Raw genomic sequence first — 27695 nt, 5'->3', positions numbered from 1 at the left:
AACCCCTTCATCCCAGGAATCAGCCTCGTGAACCTTTTGTGAACTGCCTCCAATGCTAGTATATCCTTCTTTAAATACGGGGACCAAAACTGTACGCAGTGCTGCAGGCGTGACCTCACCAACACCCTGTACAGTTGTAACAAGACTTCCCCATTCTTATAAACTCTAACCCCCTCGCAATAAAGGCCAAAATTCCATTTACCTTCCTAATTACTTGCTGCACCTGCATGCTAACTTTTTGTGTTTCCTGTACAAGAACACCCAGATCCCTCTGTACTGCAGTATTTTGTAGTCTTTCTCCATCTAATTAATAATCTGCCTTTTTATTCTTCCTATCAAAGTGGATTACCTCACACTTTCCCACATTGAACACCATCTGCCAAGTTTTTGCCCACTCACTTAACCTATCTATATCCCTTTGCAGATTCTTTGTGTCCTCATCACAACATGCCTTCCCACCTATTTTTGTATCGTCAGCAAATTTGGATACACTACACTCTGTCCCTTCCTCTAAGTCATTAATATAGATAGTAAATAGTTGAGGCCCTAGGACCGATCCTTGTGGCACCCCACTAGTTACAGCTTTCCAACCTGAAAAAGACCCATTGATCCTGACTCTCTGCCTTCTGTGTGTTAGACATTCCTCAATCCATGCCAACATATTACCCTCAATACCCTGAGCTCTTATTTTGTGCAATAACCTTTTATGTGGCACCTTATCAAACGCCTTCTGAAAATCCAAATACATTACATCTACTGGTTCCCCTTTATCCACTCTGCTTGTTATATCCTCAAAGAACTCTAACAAATTTGTCAAACATGATTTCCCTTTCATAAAACCATGTTGACTCTGTTAGATTTCATTATGTTTTTCTAAATGTCTTCCTTAATAAAGGACTCTAGCATTTTCCCAATGACTGATGTTAAGCTGACTGGCCTATAGTTTCCTGCTTTCTGTCTCCCTCCTTTCTTGAATAGGGGCGTCACATTAGTGGTTTTCCAATCTGCTGGTACCCTACCGGAATCCAGTGAGTTTTGGTGTATTATGACCACTATCTCTGCAGCCTCTTCTTTTAAAACCCTTGGATGCAGGCCATCAGGTCCTGGCGACTTGTCTGCTTTTAGTCCCATCAGTTTGTCCAGCACCTTTTCCCTCGTGATAGAGATTGTTACAAGTTCCTCCCTCCCATTTATACCTTGTTCATCTATTATTGTTGGGATGTTTATAGTGTCCTCCACTGTGAAGACTGATGCAAAATATTGGTTTAAATTATCTGCCATTTCCCTGTTCCCTGTTATTAATTCCCCAGTCTCATCCTCTAAGGGTCTCACACTTACTTTAGTTACTCTCTTCCTTTTTATATACCCGTAAAAGCTTTTATTGTTTGTTTTTATATTTCTTGCCAATTTACTCTCATAATCAATTTTCTCTCTCTTTTTTAGCTTTTTAGTCATCCCCTGCTGGTTTCTAAAAAATTCCCAATCCTCTGGCCGACCACTAGTTTTCGCCACTTTGTACGCCTTTGTTTTTGATTTGATACTCTCCTTAACTTCCTTTGTTAGCCATGGGTGGTTCATCGTTCTCTTCGAGTCCTTCCCTCTGACCAGAATAAATGTTTGCTGAATGTTATGAAATATCTGCTTAAAAGTCTGCCACTGCTCATCTACTGACTTCCCCTTAGTCTATCTTCCCAGCCTGCTTTAGACAACTCTTTCTTCATACCTCTTTAATTGCTCTTGTTTAAGTTGAAGACACTGGTTTGTGACCCGAGTTGCTTTCCCTCAAACTGAATTTGAAATTCTACCATGTTATGATCGCTTCCCCCTAGAGGATCCTTAACTACGAGATCTCTTATTAATCCTACCTCATTACACATTACCAAATCTAAAATAGCCTGTTGCCTGGTAGGTTCTGCAACGTTTTGCTCTAAGTAACAATCCCTCAGGCACTCTACAAATTTATCTTCCATGCTACCTTTGCCAATTTGATTTGTCCAATCTACATGCAGATTAAAATCACCCATGATAATTGCAGTTCCCTTCTTACACGCCTCCATTATTTCCTGATTAATAGCTTGTCCTACAGAGAGGCAACTCTTCAGGGCCCTATAGACCACTCCCACCCGTGATTTCTTTCCCTTGCTATTCCTTATTTCCACCCAAACTGATTCTACATCATGATCTATTACACCTATATCATTACTCACAACTGCACTGATCCCTTCCTTTAATAACAAAGCTACCCCACCTCCTTTTCCTTTCTGCCTATTCTTCCAGAACGTCAAATATCCTTGAACATTGAGACTCCAGTCCTGGTCATCCTGCAACCATGTCTCTGTGATAGCTATCAAATCATATTCATTTATTTCTATCTGTGCCGTCAACTCATCCAACTTGTTATAAATGCTATATGAGAAAGAGAAAGGAAGCATGTATGTGAAAGAGGGAGGGAGAAAGGAATAGTGTGTAAGAGGGAGGAAGAGTGTGAAAGAGGTAGAGGGACATTGTGAGAGGAAGATATGAAGGGATAGAGGGAATGGAAAACAGGCTGAGAGATAGAGGAAGAAGCAAGGAGAGAAAAAAGTGATGAGAGTCCATTACTGGATTCTAGCCATGGGAGTGCTTGGTGCTGACAAAAAAGTTGTTTCAAACTCCAACACTGACATTGCTTGCCTCGATGTGCAAAAAAGTAGTTTTTCAGGGTTTGTACATGACTTGTTATATCCACGTACTGTTGCAATTAGAATCCTTAGTTGTCAAAGTATATAATTTGCACAGAAGTATCAGGGACAATGAGGAATGTACAAGGGATCTACTGGTGTTTTGTTCCAGCTTGCTCCTCTCACCAGCATTTCAGTTTATTGTTTCTTGTGTGTTTCAGACACTCATTGACATGACACAGAAATCAGTCAAACAGCATCTGTATAATTTCATCAAGGAGTGAGTACATCGTGCTGCATCCTATTTGGTGAATTTGTAGTTGTGTGCGTATGAAAGCAAGTGTCCAATTACACGGTGTGTGCACAGGTTTATGTCTGAGTGCGTATGACAGTAGGTGTCCAATTATTCACTTTGTTCACAGGTTTGTGTCTGTGTATCTACCTCTGGGCCTGTGTCTGTCTGTATCCATCTATCTCTCCCTGTCTGGCTGTCTCTCTTTCTGTGTCCTTCTCTGTCTTCTCCGTTTTTGTATCGGAATCCCAGCCCAGCCACTTTATTAAAATCAGATCTTTTCCTTCTTGGTTGAGCCATTACATGTGCTGTGAGATGAGGGGGATGACTGTGAAGATCAGTCCCATGTAAAGCTTATCCTCACAAATACATGATCCAAGTTAGAAGGATGACTGTAGTTTGGAAGTTATATTGTTTCGATGCTGTAAAGTAATTCAAGTACTGTAATCACGCAAAATCTGCTCTTTTTTAATGTTGTTTCTGTTAAATCACAGTTTTGGAAAAGTTCTGCTTCGAGTTTAAAAAAAAAATTCCATCAACAGCTGTTCACCAAAAACCTGCATTTATATAGTATCCCGACTTAGTAAAGTGTCCCAGTGAGGGGTGTTGTAGGGGGTGTTGTGAGGGGGAGGTGTTGTCAAAGTGGCTCTTCCTGATAATGAGGGCCTGGATTTTGTGTAGGAGGTGACGCTCCTGGCACAGAGCTGCAACGGGGTGGGGGAAAACCCCGATTCGGCCATTTTGAACCCCCTTCCCCCCCCCCCCCCCCGCCCTCCAGGTGCGATCCTCCGTTGTTCCGGAGGCGTAGTTTCCGGCGCCGGGATTCCTGTCCCTTTAAAGATGGGAATTCCACCTCCAAGAGCTGCCAGCCAATCACAGGGCTGGCAGCTCAGCAGCATTGGGTACTGCAGAGACCTCGGCCCTGGGACCAGACCCCTGGACCTCAGATAAGTGAGGCGGGGTCACCGGGGCCAGGCCGGAAGGCCCCGGCAAGGTGGGGTAGGGGTGTGGTTGTAAAGTCCAGGAGGAGGGGAGGTCATGGGAGGTGTGTTGTGTGTTTCCCAGTCAGGGCGCTTGAGGGGCAAAGATTGCCCCTGTGGACGGGAAGGCCATTTGTGGCCTATACCGCCCCCAGGAAAATCACTTGGCAATGGGGCAGCGACAGGCCCTCCACCCTGACACCCATCGCGATGCTATTGGTTCCCCCCACCTCCAACCCCAGCCCCAGGTGACTTTTTTCCTTCAGCCCCCAAATAACTTTGTTCATTTGTTTTCTGTCTCAGGGATGTGAGGAAATTCAAGGACACAAAGAAACATTTTGACAAAAGCAGTGAGGACCTGGAGAATGCATTGAATAGAAACGCTCAGGCACCCCCCAAGAAACAGCATGAGGTGGATGAAGCCACCAATGCCCTCCTGACGGCTCGGAGGTCTTTCCGCTACATATCGCTGGATTACGTACTCCAGGTGGGGTTCTTCCGAACATTCCCTTCTGGGAATAGGAGTAAGGCCATCCAGTCCCTCGAGCATATTCCGTCATTCAATGAAATCACTACTGATTTGTATCTTAACTCCATTTTCATCTTGGTTTCGTAACCCTCAACACCCTTGCCTATCCGAAATCTATCAATCTCAGGTTTGAAGTTTACAATTGACCCCCAGCCTCAACACCTTTTTGGGGGAGAGAGCTCCAGATTTCCAGTGCCCTTTTGTGTGAAGAAATGTTTCCTGACATTATCCCTGAACACCTCGCTCTAATTCACACTTTATCTTATAGTCAGGGTTATGTCACCTTTTCTGGGCTTCTCCCACCAGAAGAAAATGTTTTTCTCTATCTTTCCACCAATTCATGGCTGGATGTGGCAGGACTGCAAAGCTTAGATCTGATCCGTTCGTTGTGGGATCGCTTAGCTCTGTCTATCGCATGCTGCTTAGTGGAAGGGCTTGCCATAATCTTCCAATCTTTCCTAGATGTGGCGGAGGTGCCAGAGGATTGGAGAGTGGCAAATGTGACACTCTGATTCAAGAAAGGGTGTAAGGATAGTCCTAGCAACTACAGGCTAGTTTATTAAACATCAGTGGTGCATAGGTTTTAGAAATAATCATCAGGGAAGAATATCAACCGGCACTTGGAGAGGGAGAGGTTTGAGTTAATTGAGGATAGCCAGCACAGATTTGTAAAAGACAGATCATGCTTGACTATTCTAATTGAATTTTTTAATAAAGTAACAGAGAAGGTTGATGAAGAGAATGCGGTGGATGTCACTATATGGATTTTTAAAAAGCATTTGTTAAAGTACCACATAAAAGGCTGGTTAACAAAATTGAGGCTCATTGAATAGGAGGGTCAGTGTCTAATTGGATAAAAAATTGGCTTAAGGACAGAAAACAGCGAGTTGTAGTAAACGGTTGTTTCTTTCAGATTGCAGGATGATAGACAGTGTGTTCCCCAAGGGTCAGGGATAGGACCACTGCTTTTTTGCTATATATAAATAACTTGGATCTTGGAACACAGACTTGAATTTCAAAATTTGCCAATGACACCAAACTTGGAGGATTGTCAAACAGTGAGGATGATACAAACCGCATGCAACAGGACATAGATAAGACTAGTAGAATGGGCAGACAAGTGGCAGATGGAATTTAACACAGACCAGTGTGAGATGATGTATTTTGGCAGAAAGGATAGGGTTAGGTAATATAGACTTAATGGCACAGTTCTAAAGAGTGTGTGGAAACAGATGGACCTGGGGGTGCATGTGTGTCGATCTTTGAAGGTGGCAGGACATATTGAGAGAGTGGTCAGCAAAGCATATGGGATCTTGGGCTTCATAAATTAAGTCAAAGAGAACAAAAGCAGGGAAGTTATGCTGAAACTTTATAAAGCACTGGTTAAGCCCCAACTAGAGTATTCATTCCAGTTCTAGCCACCTTAGGGAGGTTGTGAGGGCCATTGAGAGGGTGCAGACGAGATTTACCAGAATAGTTCCAGGGATGAAGGATTTTAGTTACAAGGTTAGGTTGGAAAAGTTGGGGTTGTTCTCCCTGCAGCGAAGGAGATTGAAGGGAGATTTGATAGAGGGGTACAAGATTATGAGGCTTAGTTATTTATTTATATATACAGCACTGAAACAGGCCCTTCGGCCCACTGAGTCTGTGCCAACCATCAACCACCCATTTATGCTAATCCTACATTAATCCCATATTCCCTACCACATCCCCACCATTCTCCTACCACCTACCTACACTAGGGGCAATTTATAATGGCCAATTTACCTATTAACCTGCAAGTCTTTGGCTGTGGGAGGAAACTAGAGTACCCGGCGGAAACCCACATGGTCACAGGGAGAGCTTGCAAACTCTGCGCAGGCAGCAGCCAGAACTGAACCCGGGTTGCTGGAGCTGGGAGGCTGTGGTGCTAACCACTGCGCCACTGTCCTTAAGTTAAGACAAGGAAAAACTGTTCCCATTAACTGATTGTACAAGGACTAGAGGACATCAGATTGAAGGTTTGGGAAAGAGATGCAGGGGGAATCTGAGAAAGAACTTATATATGCAGCAAGTGGAAAACTCCTGGTGTAACTGGGAGTGTTTAATGGGACAGTGTAGAGGGAGCTTTATTCTGCATCTAACCTGCACTTAACCATCGATTCATTTTTACTTTTGCATTTTGATGTTCTTTGCTATATTTTTTTCTTCTAGATAAATGTTATTCAAGCAAAGAAGAAGAATGAGATGTTACAGTTTGTGAGTATGCTTTTGACTTTACTCCTTCACCCAACTTTTGGAGGGGGTGAGGTCCTTGGGGCTGTGTGACTACTACTCTCTAACCATGCCTGCTCCTCGGTCAACAGTTTATTATTTATTTTATTTATAGATACAGCACTGAAACAGGCCCTTCGGCCCACCAGGTCTGTGCTGACCATCAACCACCCATTTATACTAATCCTACACTAATCCCACATTCCTACCACATTCCCACCTGTCCCTATATTCCCCTACCTATACTAGGGGCAATTTATAACTGGCAATTTACCTATCAACCGGCAAGTCTTTGGCTGTGGGAGGAAACCGGAGCCACGCACACAGGGAGAACCTGCAAACTCCACACAGGCAGTACCCAGAATTGAACCCAGGTCACTGGAGCTCACTGGAGCTGTGAGGCTGCAGTGCTAACCACTGCGCCACTGTTCTGCCTTAGTATTTGATTGAAAGACTTTCCTAATCCTTGAGCTCTGAACCGTGCAGTAGCTCAGTTCCACAGGTGCCCTGTAGCATGCAGGCAGCCATTCTTCACCCATCCTCATATACAGTGCACGTCAGTGAAATTACAGCTCAGCTCCCACCTTCATCCAACAGGAGTCAATGGATAATGATTGGCCATTGGAAGTATGGTTACTTTCTCCCTTCAGATCTTAAACAAGGGGCTTTGAGGCCTGTTGTAGCACTCCAACTGAGATCAGGTATCAGCACAGAACATGGATTGAACAATGTGGTGTGCCTGTGGCTCAGTACCACATTGGATGGGTAGTGCCCACACTTACTGGGTCAAGTGTGCATCAATTATTTTATTATAAAAATACGTTTTGGCCTTTAGTGGTGTCTCAGACTGTTGTTTCCTGTGCTGCCTGAATTTCGATCTGATTGGTTGCAGATGGTGTCGTTCATGGATGCACAGTCCAGCTTCTTCACTCAGGGCTATGATACACTCAAGAGCCTCGATGCTTACAAGAAGCAGCTCGCAGAGCAGGTATGGTATGGAGCAAACCTTTGATGGTCTGTCACACTGCCTGTGTGGTGTGTCCCAGTGTTTTGCTCTTGGTGTTTCAGCAATAGAATTGCTTTGTAGTTACCTCACACTCCCTCTCACCCACCAGCAGATGTTTGATTACCTGTTTATATCTGTTATTATCCAGATCTGTCTGTCCCTTTCTTTGTGTATGCCTCTCACTCTCACTCTATGTGACTCTCTCTGTCACTGCGTGCATGTGTATTTGTGTCTCTCTTTTTCTGTGTGTCTGACTGTCATTAGTGGTTGTACAACTAATTGGATAACTCTTTCAAAGAGCCAGCACAGGCACAATGTACAGCCTGAATGGACTCCTTCTGTGCTGTAGGATACTATGAAATTGATGGACTGTGAGCACAATGCTGGGCCCTCTGGTCTGGATTTTCTTAAAATCAACATGGGTTTGGCTCCCAGCTCATTAATTGGGTGGAAATATATATCACAGAAGCTCTTTCTTTTTCTTCCCCCGTATTTTGTCCCAGTTCAAGACATGCGTCCTATTTTGGAGCGCAGCAGTCAGTGTGGGGCGTAGAACAACAATTTGCATTTATATAGTAAAATGTCCCAAGGCGCTTAACTGAGCTGGCTTCCTGTCTGAATGCAGATGAGGAACCTGGAATTGTATGGTGAGAAGATTGGGGATAACTGCCTGCTGCAGACAATTTCCGTATCTTTGTAATAATCCAGTAGGGGGCAGAGTTGGTCAGAAAGAGGCTCTAGATGGACACAGAGGCAGAGAGACATAGCCACACCTACTGACATACAGGGGCTGAGACAGAGAGAGAGAGAGAAATAGAGTTGCTTGATTTTTGTTTCCCTGTTTCTTGAACATTTGCCCTCTTTTTGCTGACTTTGAACAAACTGTGCTGGATTTGTCCTCCCGGGGTCACCCTGTTATCTGCCTGCTCACAATCCACAGCATGAGACAGGCAGGAAGCAGTCGCACTGGGCTGCAATCACAGTCTTGGCTCCTTAAAACAACAGGATGTTCCTGCAACTCTTAGTCCCAGGGATTCAGCACTTCTTGGAGCAAGGCAATGAACAGGGACAAGTGTTGGGAAGCATAGCCAAGAAGTCCACAGTATGACTGGGAGCAGTATCGGATCATCATGTTTCTGAATCAGGAATAGGCTGATCCAGGCTAGGGGCAGGGTCAGTATCCATCCTTTGTTGTTGCTGTTTGTGAAATGGTTGTGTGTTTTCTAACTGTCAGTGTTATTGTGGTGTCAGCCTTGCTTCAGTGGGTAGCACTCTCACCTCCGAGAAAAGATCATCGGTTCAAGACCCACTCGCACATTCCCAATGCCAGTATTGAGGGAATAAAAGCAAAATACTGCGGATGCTGGAAATCTGAAACAAACAGAAAGTGCTGGGAATACTCAGCAGGTCTGGCAGCATATGTGGAGTACATGAAACAGATTTAAAGTTTCAAGTTGATGACGTTTCATCAGTTTTGATGAAGGGTCACAGAGCTGAAACGTTAACTCTGTTTCTCTCTGCACACATACTGCCAGACCTGCTGAGTATTCCCAGTACTTTTTGTTTTTATTCCGGTATTGAGGGAGGCCTGCACTGACAGAGAGAGGTGCCGTCTTTTGGATGTGATACTAAACCAAGGCCCTGTCTGCCCTCTCAGATGGACGTAAAAGATCCCATGGCACCATTTTGAAGAAGGGGAAGGGAATAATCCGCCGTGTCCTGGGTTAATATTTATCCTTCAACCAATATCATTAAAAAATAGATTAAGTGGTCATTATCATATTGCTGTTTGTGGGACTAACTGCGCTCAAATTGGCTGCCACAAACACAGCAACAACAAAGGATGGATACTGACCCTGCCCCTACGGGACTACTACAAATGTACTTCATTGGCTGTAAAGCACTTTGAGACATCCTGAAGTTGTGAAAGGTACTATAGTAATGCAAATTATTTCTTTTATCAGTCTCGGAGCAGAATTATTGTGTAGTATTTACCTGATATTATAACATATTAGGGAAAATCTTGCACATTAAAAGATCCTTCTGCCTGTGATTGAAGAGGGAAGAGGGAAAATTTCGAAAAAGAGTCACTAACATTTGTAAACTGCTCACTAAATAGGGAGCTGAGCCTCGCCTCCTCCTCTAATTAAGTTCCATGATTTGATATTTTTCAATAATTTCCTTGAATTCTTCTCTGTAAATTGCAGCGTCCCAGCAACATATACTTTCCTGTTTTGATGTTGGGAAGCAGATCTGGTTACGACTTTTAACATCATTCGCTGAGTTTGTGCTGATTTCTATTAGATACAGATTGTGAATGTAAACAGCCTGGGAGAACAATGGGACTTCCAGTATTGTAAGTGTGGGACTGATCAAGAAGAGTGCAGGTTCCATCCCCGGCCTATGCTGAGTTAGTTGATCTCGCTTGGTGTGGGACTGCTGCGGCATGACCAGGGTATTACTACTGGTCTCAGTGACTCTGAGTTAAAAAGAGGAATAATCAGCCATGGTCCCTGCTTCTAATCGCTATCCAGTGACCCTCGCTGGGCATTAGACAGCCATTAACAAATCAATCAAGAATTTAGAAGGAATTTCTCTTACACAGAGAGTGGTGAGAATACGGAACTCACTGCATCACGGACTAAGTGAAGCAGATAGTATTGATAGATTAAGGAGGAGGCTTGATGCATAAGTGAGGAAGAAATGAATCGAGGGATATGGAGGCAGTTTGGGGATAGGTAATTCGTGTGAGAGGAAGCTTGTGCGGAACATGAATCAGTTGGTTTGAATGGCCTGTTTCTATAATGTAGATCCTATGCAGGTGTAGGAATCAGGTGAGGGCAGGATTTAGCTCAGCTGTGATGCCCTGCCCAGTCAAATATCCTGTCAACAAATATATGAAGTATGGGTCCTTGGGTGAGGTACCTGTACGAGGGAACCCGGAACCCACGGGAATCAGCACCTTCAGAGGGAAGGAGCACCTTTTTTTTTTAAAGGTGATGAATTCCCCATTTTCATGTGTTGTTTTCAATGATGTGTTTTTGTTTCTCCGTTCCGCAGTTGCATCAGCTTGTGCTGAACTCGGCACGAGATAAACGAGACATGGAGCAGCGGCATACCGCAATCAAGCAGAAGGTGAGGCATTAGCACAACAGATGGCTGTGTATTAATACCTCAGAGTAGAGTGGTTCACAACAAAGGAGCTGCACACTTGGGCAGGGAGCAGTGCTGTTCAAAGTTATTTTGTACGTTACTTCTTTGTGACATTGAGTGAAGGTGATTTTACCTCCTCGATAGATTCTCTCCTCTCCACTCCAATATTTCCAGCCCATTTTCCCATCAAACACTCCCAGAATGGGTACAGAACAGGCTAGGTTTAGAGCAAAGCTCCCTCCACACTGTTGTTGAGGGAGTGAGATACGAAATGACATAAAAATGAAGGTATCAGAACCTCTAATTGCAGGTGTGATTCTGCAAGGAAGTGAGGCAAGTCGCCCAGCGCCCGATTCTTGCTTAATGGCTGCTGAACAGGAGCTGGTGCTGCTTGATATGTTTGTGTTATGGCTTCCCCTCAGCAACATCCCATGGCAGCTCAGGCCAGCTTGGTGGTAGGCCAGGAAGTAGTTGTGCACAGACTGTGGGCTGGGGCTTCTGCTGCTGTCTCTGTCTGTGCGAGACATATTGACTGCAATTGCTGTTGCAGCAGACGTCACAGCTCTGCACCTAGCTCTCCACTGACCTAGACCTGCGAAGGTAGCTCCCCACATTTGGATGCAGATATATTTGGTGCCACCTTGGTGTAGCCAGTCAGGCTGTGCTGGCTGATGATCAGCCGGGTTTAACCTCTTCCATGCAGTAGCACTGAACACAACACATACCGTGGCTAAGCTGCTCCTGCAGAACCAACCAGCAGAATGCTTAACTCTTCACACTTATATATGGTATTGGGTCTGCATTCACAACCTACCTTGAGAGCTTGAGTCTCCACATGCATCAATGCGCTGAAACGTCTGTTAATGTCAGTATGGGGGGACATTCCTACTGGGAAATCCATTGGTCACATTAACTAACGGAGCTGGAAGGAAACAAACCAGCAGTTGAAATTTAATGCAGGAAAGTGTGAAGTGATGCATCAAGATGAGGAGAGGTAATATAAACTAAATGATATAATTTTACAAGGGGGGTTGGAACAAAGATTCCTGTGGGTGCACATACACAAATCTTTAACAGTAGCAAGACAAACTGATATGGCTGTTTAAAAAGAAAACAAGGGATCTTTGACTTTATAAAGAGGCATAAAATACAAAAGCAAGGAAGTTATGCTAAATCTTTATAAATCACTGGTTAGGCCTCTGCTGAGTATTGTCGCCAATTCTGGGCATCACACTTTAGGGAAGGATGTCAATGTCTTAAGAGAGGGTGCAGAGGAGATTTACTAGAATGGTACTAGTAAATCTAGTAAATCTAGGGATGAGGAACTTCAGTTATGTGAAGAGACTAAAGAAGCTGGGATTGTTTTCCCTCGAACAGAGAAGTTTAAAGGGACTTTTATGGAAGTGTTCACAATTGAGAGGTTTTGCAAAGTAAATAAGGAGAAACTATTTCCAGTAGCAGGAGGGTCAGTAACCAGAGGGCACAGATTTAAACTAATTTGCAAAAGAATCAGAGGCAAGATGAGAACATTTTTTTAATGATTTTATGAGTTGTTATAAATGATCTGGAAAGCACTTCCTGAAAGGACGATGGAATCAGATTCAGTAGTAACTTTCAGAGGGAACTGGATCAATACTTGAAGGGGAAACATTTGCAAGGCCGTGGGGGAAGAGTAGTGGGAGTTGGTCTTATTGGATAGCTCTTTCAAACAGCTAGTATAGGCATGATAGGCCAAATGGCCTCCTTCCGTGTGGTATCATTCTATGATTATTGCAGAGGTCCAAGAGACACTAAGTGGTAGTAGCAAAAAAATGCAACAATTAAGAAAACTGGTGTGGTAACAGCCTTAAAAACTGTTAGTTTAATCTTCTTACTTGACCCCTTTAATGAAATTCCGCTTGCTAGCAGATCTTTTGATGATTGATCCCCGAGCAACTCTGGGCACTCTTTATATCTGGATAGCATTTGGAAGTGACATTGCAGCAACATAATAACTTGAAAAGGAGCGGGAGATGTTATCATGCTCGGCTGTCATTCGAATATTATTATGAAGCTCATGCCAGGAACAGGCAGGAATTTCCTAAATCAAATTCCCTCTCCCCTTCCCACCCCACTCCTGCCCAGACCCAACAGAAATGTGTGTTACCCGCAAATGAGGCAATTCCCTGGCACTTTGGTTCCCCACCTTTTTGTTCTAGTCCACTACACCCCTGTGATATGATCGCATATAGGTCGTAACGTTACAAGTTTAACTCTCTCTCCTTGGAAGATTAAAAAAATCAACAGCTGTGGACAAATCATTTAAAAGGCTAATGGACTGTTGGCCTTTATCGCAAGGAGGCTGGAATACAAATGGGTGAAAGTTATGTTACAGCTGTATAAAGCTCTGGTTAGACCATATCTGGTCAGTTCTGGGCACCGCACCTTCGTAAGTCTTGAAGAGGGTGCACTGCAGATTCACCAGATACCTGGGTTAAAGGATTAAATTATGAGGATAGATTGCATAGACAAGGTTCGTATTCCCTTGTGTTTAGCAGATCAAGGGTTTATCCAACTGAGGTGTTGAAGATGATTAAATGAGTTGCTAGGGTAGATAGAGACAGACTATTTCCTCTGGTGGAGGAGTCCAGAACAAGGGGGCAAAACCTTAAAATTAGAGCCAGGCTGTTCAGGGGTGTTGTTAGGAAGCGCTCCTTCACACACAGAGTAATGGAAATTGGAAACTCTCTTCCCCCAAAAAAGCTGTTGAACCAGGGGATCAACTGAAAATGTCAAAACCGAGAATGATACTTTTACCGAAGGAAAAAATCTATCAAAGATTACGGAACCAAAGCAGGTAGATGGAGTTAAGATACAGATCAGCCGTGATCTAATAGAATGGCAGAACAGGCTAAAGGGGCTGAATGGCCTCCTCCTGTTCCTATTGAGTCAGAGGGGGTGGGGTGTCTATTTGTTGCAGTTGAAGTTTTGCCTGTTTAATTAAAGATTTCTACCTTCCACAGGATGTGTTTTATGATGATTCAGTGGTGGAGTTTAACATGGAGGCCCCAAATGGTGTTGTAATGGAGGGTTACTTGTACAAACGAGCCAGCAATGCCTTCAAAACCTGGAACAGGTGCTGTAAACCTCCGCCACTTGTCGTTTAAAGTATGTACTAAGGCATTTCAACTCTCTACTCTAAGTCCAAGTCCCTCCAAGACTTCAATCCTGCTTCCATCACTGGGGAGAGCCCTCTCTCACCACCACCCCCCCCCCCCCCCCACTCACCCCTGCATAGGGTCATGGAAAAGATTTTCTGTTGGTGTTCCCTCAGATCTTTGCAACATCTATCTGCAGTGCAACCTTTCGTGTCTATTTTATCCATAATATTCAAATCAGTGACCCTCTGAACTTATCTCACTGGGGTTCTTTTCTCTAGAAAAGAGGAGGCTGAGAGGCTATTAAAAATATGAAAGGATTCGATAGGGTAGGCGCACAGAGGGCGACCAAAACTACGAGCCATAGAATATAAGATCACTAATAAATCCAATAAGGAATTGAGGAGAAACTTCTTTACCCAAGAGTGGTGAGAATGTGGCAAATAGCATTGATGCATTTAAGGGGAAGTTAGATAAATACACGAGGGAGAAAGGATTTGAAGGTTATGTTGATAGGGTGGCGGAGGCTTGTGTGTTGCATAAACACCCGCAAGGACCAGCTAAGCCAAATGGCCTGTTTCTGTGTTGTAAATTCTATGCAGTTCCTCTTAAGCTCCAAGTCCCCCTGTTCTACACACTCTTCCTCCTCTATACATTCTGTATTCAAATCAAGATTCATCACACTGTCTCCTACTCTAACTCATTCTACTTAAGACTGATTTCTTCTGAGGGTTGTAAATCTTTGGAATTCGTTACCTGAGGGAACTGAGTCATTGAATATATTCAAGGCTGTGATAGCCAGATTTTTGAACTATAGAGGAATCAAAGGTTGGGGACTAGGCAGGAAAGTGGAGTTGAGGCCAAGATCAGATCAGCCATGGTCTGATAGGCCTACTCCTATTTCTTGCATTCCTCTGACTCGAAGCTCCTCACATCCCTCCATCTTCCCCTCTTCCTAAGGCTGACAGGCTTTCAAATCTCAAGCTTGCCGTCACTTAATGCACCCGCCACCCCCACCCCTGATTTACTTTTTCTGTTCTCAATTTTGCTGTTCTGCCATATTGGTTTTGGCCGTTCATTTAGGTCTCTCAAAAAACGTCGTTTTTCCCAAATCTGAACCTTTCTCCCACAGTGGGTGCATGGCTTACTGGGTTTGTAGGTATGGTTTGTGCTGGGTGTACTGGGACTGTGGGTCAGGTTTTTTTTATGGCTGTACTGGGAGGAAAGGTCAATGGTGTGTCGGCTGTACAGGGAGAGTAGGTCAGGTTTGTAATGGCTGTATTGGGAGGATACAGACTGAGGATCATCACTGGAAGGGGGAAGTTAGAAGGAAGAGTTTCACACTGAGGATTATAAGAACAGGAAATGATTTGCCATGAGGAGCTTTAAGGGAAAGACTAATGTAATGGGACTAGGATTTGGCTAATGATTTGAAAAGGAGGAATATAAAACTATTCGGGGTAAGGACAGAGGAATGGGAGTCGAATAAGCAGCTCCTGTTGAAGAGCTTGCATCAGAAAATGGCCTCCTTCCGTGCTGTAGTTTTGTGATTCTGTGTCTATTGGTGACATAAAAATAGAGAGGGAGGTGTTGCTGTTGCTGCAATCAGTGGGCAATATGGTGAGAGATGTACTCTTGCTCCTCCTGCATTGAGAACATCTTGGCTTTGTTGAAATTTAGTTTTGGCCGAGGTGATTTCTGGGTTTGGGTCTTCTAGGTTTTCACTGTTTGGTTGGCTGTGTCCCTTCCTGCTCTTTTCTCATCATAGTTCTGTTCTGTCCTCACAGGCGATGGTTTTCCATTCAAAACAATCAGCTGGTGTACCAGAAGAAGTTGAAGGTGAGAGAGCCCGACTGCTTGTGAGTTTGAGTATGAAGATTCTTACTTTTGTCCCCACCCGCTCCTCAGTTTAAAGGGTGGCAGTGAAACCAGTTCCAGGCATACATAATATAAAAGCAAAATACTGCGGTTGCTGGAAATCTGAAATAAAAACAAGAAATGCTGGAAATACTCAGCAGGTCTAGCAGCATCGGTGGAGAGAGAAGCAGAGTTAACGTTTCAGGCCAGTGACCCTCCTTCAGAACCTTCTGATGAAGGGTCACTGACCTGAAACGTTAACTCTGCTTCTCTCTCCACCGATGCTGCTAGACCTGCTGAGTATTTCCAGCATTTCTTGTTTTTATTCCAGGCATACATGTTGGACAAAACTGCTCCAACACTGGGCCAACAGTGCATAAAGAAAGAAAAGACTTTCTTCATACACCAATTCCGGACATTCCAAAGCTTTTTATAGCCAATAAAGTATTTGCAACAGTCACTATTGTAATGCTGCAGCCAATATACACCCAGCAAGCTCCCACCATCAGCAATGATATAATGAGCAGACTAATGTTGGTTAAGGGATAAATATTAGCCAGGACACCAGAGAGAATTCCACTTCTTCTTTAATACCGCCATGGGATCTTTTACATCCAACCAAGAGGGCAGATGGGGCATTGGCTTAATGTCACATCAGAAAGACGGCACCTCTGACAATGTAGCGCTCCCTCGGGACTACACTGGGAGCATCAACTTAGATTTTGTGCTCAAGTCTACAGCTTGGGGCTTGAACTCTCAACATTCTGATGCAGAGGGGAGAGTGCTTCCCACTGAACCACAACTGACATCTAAAATGGGGGGGATGCTTTATACATGATAAACACTGGGCTGAATGGCCCATTTCTGTGCTGTAGATTCTCTGAATGAGTTCATTTGTATTCCATACTGAATGGAAAGGAGTTTGAAACTGGGGCTGGCATTTAACGGTAAGGCAGTGTCCCCGTTATTTCGTGTGGCTCAGGCCCTTATTTGGCTTCAGACAGGCCCCACCCCTTGTGAGGCAGCAAGTCCCACCTCCAAGAGCTGCCAGCCAATCAGATGGGCCAGCAGCTCTTCAGTCCCAGCAACACCACCAGGAGCGCTGGTCACTGTTGGGACTGCACCAAGCAAGAACAGGACCATAGACGTCACCCTTGAAAAAGGTAAGTGGGGGTCAGGCCTCACCAGGGAGAATCGGCCAGGCCCGGTGGGGAGTGTGGTGGGAAGGGGTTGGTGTTGGAGTGTAAGATGGCATAGTTGTTTTAATGGGGCCTCCTGTGGCGCACAGGAAGCCCCCACCCCACAACCCATCAGGAGGCCACCATGTATTATTAGGCGGCTTCCTCAGGTGCCCAAGTGCTCATCCGCTGCTGATAAAATACCAGCAGCGGCGGGAAGAGGCCCATAATTGGCAAATAATTGGCCACTTAAGGGCCTCACGTGGCCTAAGACGGACGGGTCATTTGCCACCTCCCTCCCCGCTGGTAAAACAGCAGCGGGGGGCGAGTACGCAATGGGCATAGCACCCTCTGCTTTCCACCCAATTTTACATGCCCCTCCATCCACCCCCCACTACCCGCCTCCTAGCCTGCTCCCAGGGGGACAATAAATTCCGGTTCCGGAAATGTGCTAATCAATTGAATGAAACTCTATTTTCAATTCATTATTTTTGATGTTGCAGGATAATCTAACGGTTGTAGTGGAAGACCTTCGTCTGTGTACAGTTAAGAGTGGGGCAGACAGCGAGAGACGCTTCTGCTTTGAAGTAGTGTCTCCCTCAAAGTGAGTGTGAATTTGCCTTCACAGCCAACACAAAACAGGCCTTTAATACAGCTCAGAACGCTGACCAGACAAGGGCAGACGGAGCATGCAGTTCTCAGTCATGCCAGGCCAACAAGGGTAGTGCACTCGATCTTTGCTGCCATTCTCTCATTTCCGATTTTCAGACTTGTTGCATCATAAAAATAGAGAAAATAAAGTCTTTTTTTTTCCATTTTAAGAGTTTGGTGGCAATGTGGGGCTGGATTTTCACGGATGGGGGTCGCGACCTTGATAGCAACCTCAATTCCGGGTTGGGAACCCAGATGTGGCCGTGGCAGGATGTTGGACGCAATCTTTCCAGAGCCGACCAATTAAGAAACCACTTCCGGGATCTCTGACCAATTAGGGACGGTAGCCAGATTCCAAAATTGGGAGGTCAGTTTAATGTTGCCTGTGGGTAGGGCTACCAGTTGTCCTTGCAATGTGGGCACTGCTGAGAGGCCAGCAGCAAGAGCCACATTGGCGGAGTCTTCAGTCGCCGTGAAGTGGCTGCAGTGACGTGCCTTCTGCTTGGGGAGACCTCAATGCTACGATTTGATCTTGGCAACTGAATAAAAGGCCTCAAATGAGTTGCAGATTGGATCTCTGGCTGTGAAGCTGGGCTCCTGAAACAATGGAGGGGGAGGGGGCCTGTGCGCCATCAGACAAATAGCAATCCAATTCCACAATAATAGGGGCTAATTGACCCCTTAGTTCCCCTAAATGGCTACCCACTGCTGCAGAGCAAGGAGCTGTTGCTGCTGGGATCCCGCCTCCGGGAAAAGCGCACGGAAGCGGGAACATGTCGCAGAGCTGGCCGGCATAAGTCAATTGCATTTTCCTCACCCACTATCCCCCAACCTCCAAAGCCACCTGCACAGGTCTGGGAAAATTCAGCCCTGTGTTACTTGCAGGAACAGAGTAACAGAGGCCATTCAGCCCCTTGTGCCTGCTCTCCTATTCAATTAAGTCATGGCTGAAATACACCTCAACTCCATTTATCCACCTTGGCTCCATATCCCTTGATACCCTTAGCCAATAAAAATCTCGCGATCTCAGCCCTGAGAGTTCCAATTTTCCTTCAGCGTCCACAGACTTTTGGGAGAAAGTGTGCCAGATTTACAATAAATTTGCAACCCATCGAGCCTGCGCTGGCCCTTTGAACAAGCGATCCATTAGTTCCCCGCTCTTTCCCCACAGCTTTGCAAATGTTCACCTTTGCAAGTTTTGATCCAATTGCCTTTTGAAAGTTACTACTGAATGTGCTTCCACTGTCCTTTCAGGCAGCGCATTCCAGTTTGCCAATTATCTTAAATCTTTGTCCTCTGGTTATTAAACTTCCTGCCACTGGAAACATTTGCTCCCCATTTACTCTATCAAAACCCCTCATATTGTTTGAACACCTGTATTAAACCTCCCCTGAACCTTCTCTGCTCTAAAGGGAATAATCTCAGTTTCTCTAGTCTCTCGAGAATGAGTTACGATAGCAATGCCCTCCTCCCTACCCTGAATCGTCCAACATCAAACCCTTGCTGTATACAGTGAGAAACTGTTCCTTTAAACAGAAACAGGAAGAGACTGATGGTGAAAGGGTGCTGCTGCTTCCTGTCATAGTTCAATAACGAGAGTGTTGAGAACCCAGACACCACCTGATACTCTGCTCAGTGTCTATGAACAGAACTGGGGCATGCTAGTGTAATGGCTATGTTATTCAACTAGTCATCTAGAAAAGATGAGCTCAGATCCACACCATGGTAGTTTAAGGATTTAAATTCAGTTTAACACATCTGGAAATAAACCTCAGTACCAGTAAAAGTGACCACCAAACCATCAGATTATCATAATACCCCAACTGTTTCACTCATGTCCTTAAGGAAACATGGCATCCTTATCTGATCTGCCTGTATGTGACTTCAGTCCCACACCAGCTCTTACCTGCCCGAGTGCAGGACAATGTGTATGGAACTGTACCCCAGTGAGAGTCAGTGTGTGTGGAACTGTACCCCAGTGAGAGTTAGTGTGTGGGGAACTGTACCCCAGTGAGAGTCAGTGTGTGGGGAACTGTACCCCAGTGAGAGTTAGTGTGTGGGGAACTGTACCCCAGTGAGAGTCAGTGTGTGTGGAACTGTACCCCAGTGAGAGTTAGTGTGTGGGGAACTGTACCCCAGTGAGAGTTAGTGTGTGGGGAACTGTACCCCAGTGAGAGTTAGTGTGTGGGGAACTGTACCCCAGTGAGACTCAGTGTGTGTGGAACTATACCCCACTGAGAGTCAGTGTGTGTGTGGAACTATACCCCAGTGAGAGTCAGTGCGTGTGGAACTGTACCCCAGAGAGAGTCAGTGTGTGGGGAACTGTACCCCAGTGAGAGTCAGTGTGTGTGGAACTGTACCCCAGTGAGAGTCAGTGTGTGTGTGGAACTATACCCCAGTGAGAGTCAGTGCGTGTGGAACTGTACCCCAGTGAGAGTCAGTGTGTGGGGAACTGTACCCCAGTGAGAGTCAGTGCGTGTGGAATTGTACCCCAGTGAGAGTCAGTGTGTGTGGAACTGTACCCCAGTGAGAGTCAGTGTGTGTGTGGAACTGTACCCCAGTGAGAGTCAGTGCGTGTGGAACTGTACCCCAGTGAGAGTCAGTGTGTGGGGAACTGTACCCCAGTGAGAGTCAGTGTGTGTGGAATTGTACCCCAGTGAGAGTCAGTGTGTGTGTGGAACTGTACCCCAGTGAGAGCCAGCGTGTGGGGAACTGTACCCCAGTGAGAGTCAGCGTGTGTGGAACTGTACCCCAGTGAGAGTCAGTGTGTGTGGAATTGTACCCCAGTGAGAGTCAGTGTGTGTGGAACTGTACCCCAGTGAGAGTCAGTGTGTGTGGAACTGTACCCCAGTGAGAGTCAGTGTGTGTGTGGAACTGTACCCCAGTGAGAGTCAGTGCGTGTGGAACTGTACCCCAGTGAGAGTCAGTGTGTGTGGAACTGTACCCCAGTGAGAGTCAGTGTGTGTGTGGAACTGTACCCCAGTGAGAGTCTGTGTCTGTGGAACTGTACCCCAGTGAGAGTCAGTGTGTGTGGAACTGTACCCCAGTGAGAGTCAGTGTGTGTGGAACTGTACCCCAGTGAGAGTCAGTGTGTGTGGAACTGTACCCCAGTGAGAGTCAGTGTGTGTGGAACGGTACCCCAGTGAGAGTCAGTGTGTTTGGAACTGTACCCCAGTGAGAGTCAGTGTGTGTGGAACGGTACCCCAGTGAGAGTCAGTGTGTGTGGAACTGTACCCCAGTGAGAGTCAGTGTGTGTGGAACTGTACCCCAGTGAGAGTCAGTTTGTGTGGAACTGTACCCCAGTGAGAGTCAGTGTGTGTGAGACCCATACCCCAGTGAGAGTCAGTGTGTGTGGAACTGTACCCCAGTGAGAGTCAGTGCGCGTGGAACTGTACCCCAGTGAGAGTCAGTGTATGTGGAACTGTACCCCAGTGAGAGTCAGTGCGTGTGGAACTGTACCCCAGTGAGAGTCAGTGTATGTGGAACTGTACCCCAGTGAGAGTCAGTGTGTGTGGAACTGTACCCCAGTGAGAGTCAGTGTGTGTGGAACTGTACCCCAGTGAGAGTCAGTGTGTGTGGAACTGTGCTGCAGTGAGAGTCAGTGTGTGTGGGAACTGTACCCCAGTGAGAGTCAGTGTGTGTGAGACCCATACCCCAGTGAGAGTCAGTGTGTGTGGAACTGTACCCCAGTGAGAGTCAGTGTGTGTGAGACCCATACCCCAGTGAGAGTCAGTGTATGTGGAACTGTACCCCAGTGAGAGTCAGTGCGTGTGGAACTGTACCCCAGTGAGAGTCAGTGCATGTGGAACTGTACCCCAGTGAGAGTCAGTGTGTGTGGAACTGTACCCCAGTGAGAGTCAGTGCGTGTGGAACCTGTACCCCAGTGAGAGTCAGTGTGTGTGGAACTGTCTCCCAGTGAGAGTCAGTGTGTGTGGAACTGTACCCCAGTGACAGTCTGTGTCAATGGAACTGTGCTGCAGAAGGCCTAAAAAGCCTCCATGTGCAATAAAACATGTCACGCCAGTGGGGCTCAGACCCAAAATGAATAATAATCTTATTTAAAGTTAGCATTGCAATTGGAGCCTTGGAAACTCCCTGAAGGACGACGTTCAAATGACATCCACCCCATGAAAGGGAGCTATTCATTTGTGGATGGTACGATGTTTACATTCACACGGGTACACAAAATGAGTACTGGTATCGGAACATATAGGGTTTGAAATGTTGCACTGTGTACAAATTGTTTTAAATGCCTTCAGCACTGATATATGTACCCTATTTTTATGCTTTTGTTCTGTTTCCCGGCAGGAGCTGCATGCTTCAGGCCGAATCTGAGAAACACCAGCAAACCTGGATCCTGGCTGTACAGTCGAGCATTGCAACAGCATTTAATGAGAGGCGAGAGGACAACTACTCGGTACTGTCACACTCAACACTGGTGCATGTATGGTCTTAGTCACCCTCCTGAGGCACTGACTCTCACTGGGGTACAGTTCCACACACACTAACAATCACTGCGGTACAGTTCCACACGCACTGACACTCACTGGGGTACAGTTCCACACACACTGACTCTCACAGGGGTAGTTCCACACACACTAACAATCACTGGGGTGCAGTTCCACACACACTGACACTCACTGGGGTACAGTTCCACACACACTGACTCTCACAGGGGTAGTTCCACACACACTAACAATCACTGGGGTGCAGTTCCACACACACTGACTCTCACTGGGGTACAGTTCCACACACACTGACTCTCACTGGGGTACAGTTCCACACACGCTGACTCTCACTGGGGTACAGTTCCCCACACGCTGACTCTCACTGGGGTACAGTTCCACACACACTGACGATCACTGGGGTACAGTTCCACACACACACTGTCACTGGGGTACAGTTCCACACACACTGACTCTCACTGGGGTACAGTTCCACACACACTGACACTCACTGGGGTACAGTTCCACACACACTGACTCTCACAGGGGTAGTTCCACACACACTAACAATCACTGGGGTGCAGTTCGACACACACTGACACTCACTGGGGTACAGTTCCACACACACTGACTCTCACTGGGGTACAGTTCCACACACACTGACTCTCACTGGGGTACAGTTCCACACACGCTGACTCTCACTGGGGTACAGTTCCCCACACGCTGACTCTCACTGGGGTACAGTTCCACACACACTGACGATCACTGGGGTACAGTTCCACACACACTGACTGTCACTGGGGTACAGTTCCACACACACTGACTCTCACTGGGGTACAGTTCCACACACACTGACACTCACTGGGGTACAGTTCCACACACACTGACTCTCACTGGGGTACAGTTCCACACACACTGACTCTCACTGGGGTACAGTTCCACACACACTGACTCTCACTGGGGTACAGTTCCACACACGCTGACTCTCACTGGGGTACAGTTCCCCACACGCTGACTCTCACTGGGGTACAGTTCCACACACACTGACAATCACTGGGGTACAGTTCCACACACACTGACTGTCACTGGGGTACAGTTCCACACACACTGACTGTCACTGGGGTACAGTTCCACACACACTGACTCTCACTGGGATACAGTTCCACACACACTGACTCTCACTGGGGTACAGTTCCACACACACTGACTCTCACTGGGGTACAGTTCCCCACACACTAACTCTCACTGGGGTACAGTTCCACACACACTGACTCTCACTGGGATACAGTTCCACACACACCGACTCTCACTGGGATACAGTTCCACACACACTGACTGTCACTGGGGTACAGTTCCACACACACTGACTCTCACTGGGATACAGTTCCACACACACTGACTCTCACTGGGGTACAGTTCCACACACACTGACTCTCACTGGGGTACAGTTCCACACACACTGACTCTCACTGGGATACAGTTCCCCACACACTGACTCTCACTGAGGTACAGTTCCACACACACTGACTCTCACTGGGGTACAGTTCCACACACACTGACTCTCACTGGGATACAGTTCCCCACACACTGACTCTCACTGAGGTACAGTTCCACACACACTGACTCTCACTGGGTTACAGTTCCACACGCACTGACTCTCACTGGGGTAGTTCCCCACACACTGACTCTCACTGGGGTACAGTTCCCCACACACTGACTCTCACTGGGGTACAGTTCCAAAGACACAGACTCTCACTGGGGTACAGTTCCACACACACTGACTCTCACTGGGGTACAGTTCCCACACACTGACTCTCACTGGGGTACAGTTCCACACACACTGACTCTCACTGGGGTACAGTTCCAAAGACACAGACTCTCACTGGGGTACAGTTCCACACACACTGACTCTCACTGAGGTACAGTTCCACACACACTGACTCTCACTGGGGTACAGTTCCACACACACTGACTCTCACTGGGATACAGTTCCCCACACACTGACTCTCACTGATGTACAGTTCCACACACACTGACTCTCACTGGGTTGCAGTCCCACACGCACTGACTCTCACTGGGGTACAGTTCCCCACACACTGACTCTCACTGGGGTACAGTTCCCCACACACTGACTCTCACTGGGGTACAGTTCCAAAGACACAGACTCTCACTGGGGTACAGTTCCACACACACTGACTCTCACTGGGGTACAGTTCCAAAGACACAGACTCTCACTGGGGTACAGTTCCACACACACTGACTCTCACTGGGGTACAGTTCCACACACACTGACTCTCACTGGGGTACAGTTCCAAAGACACAGACTCTCACTGGGGTACAGTTCCAAAGACACAGACTCTCACTGGGGTACAGTTCCACACACACTGACTCTCACTGGGGTACAGTTCCACAGACACTGACTCTCACTGGGGTACAGTTCCAAAGACACAGACTCTCACTGGGGTACGGTTCCCCACACACTGACTCTCACTGGGGTACAGTTCCACACACTGACTCTCACTGGGGTACAGTTCCACAGACACAGACTCTCACTGAGGTACAGGTTTCACTGGCTACTACTGCCCACCAATACCTCACCAAAATGCCCTTTATGACCCTCGAGATTGTTGGCAGGATATCTGAACTTGCAGTCCATCACAGCCAACATGATCGTGCGCAAACACAAATTGGGTGACCAATTTGCAGAACTCCTCTGCTGAATCCGAATAAATAACCCAAGCTCCCATTGCCTGCCATTTCAGCACACTCCCCTGCTCTCATATCCATATGTCTGTTTGACCTGCTCCAGTGTTCCAGTGAACATCAACACAAGCTCGAGGAGCAGCACCCGATCTTTCGATTAGGCCCTCTACAGCCTTGTGAACTCAACTTTGCGTTCAGCAATTTCAGAGCATGAGTGGCCTTTTCTTCTATTTTTATTATTATTTTATTGTTTAACCATGTGCTGTATTTCATCTGGTCAGAGCTGCTCATTATTCTGTCATTAACTCTCTGGACTAATGCTTTGTCTTTCACCACAAGCACTAACACGTCTTTTGCCTTTGTCCCATGATAGCATTGTTATTTAATCCCTCCTGCCCTCTGCCCTATTACACACCTTCCCTTTTGTTCTTTTCCCCACCAAACCACCCCATCCCTTCACTTAAAACCTAATTATTTTCTAACCTTTGCCCGTTCTGATGAAAGGTCACGACCTGAAACATTAACTCTGTTTCTCCCTCCACAAATGCTGCCTAACCCGCTGAGTATTACCAGCACTTTCCATTTTTATATATAATCGTGTGACTGCCTGACATCATACAGCTGCACATTCCCACAGGGGCTATTGGACAGTTACTAGGAGCAGGTGCCTTAGCTGATTTTTAAACCTCCCTAATCCAGGTCACAAAGTTAATCATGGCCCCTTATTGCCCTCTCCCAAGTTGAAATCAGAGACCAGACTGAGGATGGAACTTGGTCTGTGTGGTTCAACACAAGGTGCCTTTACCCAGGGAAGCCATGAGAGAACTTAGTTAGTAGCCCTTCTGAAACTCATCCTGACCCTGCTGACCTATGGATTGTACCTTTAAGAGCCTTTCTCTTTGCTGTGATCTACATTTGTTAAAATGCAGCTTGGTGTCTTTTCAGAAGTTGGAACGGACTTCGTCTACTATGTCTGCAGCAGGAGTCTTCGATTTCGCGGATGAAGCTAGACCAGGAAAGGAAAAGGGTCTGGAGCAGGTGCAAAGCATCCCCGGGAACGCTCAGTGCTGTGATTGCAATGAACCACTGCCAGAATGGGCTAGCATTAACCTCGGCATCACCCTCTGCATAGAATGTTCTGGAATCCACAGGTAATGTGCAGGAAAGGGGTGCAGTTGCCAGCTATCCCAAATTAAGTAGAGCATTTGGTACAGTCTGAATGCATCTTTTGATGAGGTGGCTAAAGTAGTGGACAGGGGAATGTCTATGGATGTTATTTATATAGATGTCCAAGGGCATTGGATAAAGTCCTTCATAACAGAATGTTAGCTAAAGGTGAAGCTCATGCAATTGAAGGCAAATTGTTGGCTTGGTTATGAAAATGGCTGAGCGGCAGGAGACAGAGTCGAGATAATGGTCAGATGCTTTAATTGGCAGCATGCGACTCGTGGTGTCCTGCAAGGATCTGTGTTAAGCCTCATCTACTCACTGTATTCATTGATGACTTAGGTGATGAGATAGAAAGCACATATCCAAATTTGCCGATGACGCAAAGATAGGCGGTTTCGCAATAGGAACACAGGAAGAGGAAGAGGCCATCCAGCCCCTTGACCCTGTCTACCATTCAGTTAGATTATGGCTGATCTGCATCTTAACTCCATTTACCCACCCTGGTTCTGTAACCCTTAATACCCTTGCATAACAAAAATTTAACAATCTCAGTTTGAACAAACCATAACCAACCAGCCCATGTTTCTAAAACTCAAAACACGGTGTCCAACATTAGATGTGATTCTGCAATTGGACAACATTTGTTAAATAATCCTCAGTGTGCTCAGAATTACACTGACAACCAATTTAAGATTGTCAGTCGGACTCACAATGTGGCGCTTTTGTGCGTACTGGAAGCTACGTATATTAATACACAGAGCCCTATTCTTTGCTGACAGAAAGAACATGTACACACATTGCGCCTGTTTCAGCTAAACAAGTGACAGTCATTCGCTGGTTCAATCCTCAGGGCAATGCCTTGACCAATCAGAGTCAAGCTGCCTGGTTTAAATTTCAAACAAAGCTTGGCAGTTAACTGTCAGTCACCATAAACTGGTGCATTCTCCATGGCAACACCTCTAACAATCAGAGTCCACTTGCCAACCAATCAGTACTCTCTTCTCATGTAGTATAAATTCATTGCTTCCCTTACATTGGTATCCTTGTGAATTGTCCTGATGAGTGTAAGATGAAAAGCTTCGACAAAATGTCTCTGTTTTCAGCAATACTTAAGTTCTGTACTACCAACCAACTATTTAATTCTATAACTTTTAGTCAGGATGGTTTTGAGGATGAGAATGGCTAGGGTTACTGAATGACAGTGTAACAGAACGGGCAGAGACTGCTTGAGTTATGTACCTATCATAACCTCTGCATCACCAACTCGTTCTTTCACACTAAACCCTGTCACCAGGTTTCATGGAGGCACCCAAGATCGCGTCGTTGGCACCAGCTAGACCTCATTGTCACAAGGCGAGCCGCCTTAAACAGTGTTCAAATCACACGCAGCTTCCACAGTGCGGACTGCGACACCGACCACTCCCTGGTGTGCAGCAAGGTTAGACTCAGACCAAAGAAGTTGCATCATTCCAAGCAGAAGGGCCACCCGCGCATCAACACGAACAGAATTTCTCACCCACAGCTGTTACAAAAATTTCTAAATTCACTTGTAACAGCCCTTCAAAACACTCCCACAGGGGATGCTGAGACCAAGTGGGCCCACATCAGAGACGCCATCTATGAGTCAGCTTTGACCACCTACGGCAAAAGTGCGAAGAGAAATGCAGACTGGTTTCAATCT

The 27695-nt window shown here is 46.2% G+C and overlaps 1 protein-coding gene across 2 annotated transcripts in view; it reads left to right on the top strand.

The window, feature by feature from the left end:
• acap1 (ArfGAP with coiled-coil, ankyrin repeat and PH domains 1) overlaps window positions 1–27695 on the top strand; it is a 56795-nt gene that overhangs the window by 16161 nt on the left and 12939 nt on the right. For both annotated transcript variants that reach the window (XM_068023626.1, XM_068023627.1), the window contains 10 exons: window positions 2882–2940; window positions 4236–4419; window positions 6655–6699; window positions 7607–7702; window positions 10781–10855; window positions 13876–13988; window positions 15798–15849; window positions 17549–17649; window positions 22005–22113; window positions 25790–25995. In XM_068023626.1, coding sequence (XP_067879727.1) covers window positions 2882–2940; window positions 4236–4419; window positions 6655–6699; window positions 7607–7702; window positions 10781–10855; window positions 13876–13988; window positions 15798–15849; window positions 17549–17649; window positions 22005–22113; window positions 25790–25995 — 1040 coding nt within the window. The remainder of the gene's footprint in view (window positions 1–2881; window positions 2941–4235; window positions 4420–6654; window positions 6700–7606; window positions 7703–10780; window positions 10856–13875; window positions 13989–15797; window positions 15850–17548; window positions 17650–22004; window positions 22114–25789; window positions 25996–27695) is intronic.

This window comes from Heterodontus francisci, chromosome 48, assembly GCF_036365525.1.
Source record: "Heterodontus francisci isolate sHetFra1 chromosome 48, sHetFra1.hap1, whole genome shotgun sequence".
Taxonomy (NCBI): Eukaryota; Metazoa; Chordata; class Chondrichthyes; order Heterodontiformes; family Heterodontidae; genus Heterodontus; species Heterodontus francisci.
The sequence above is the reverse complement of the archived record's forward strand: the minus strand, read 5'-3'. Positions and strand labels throughout refer to the sequence as shown.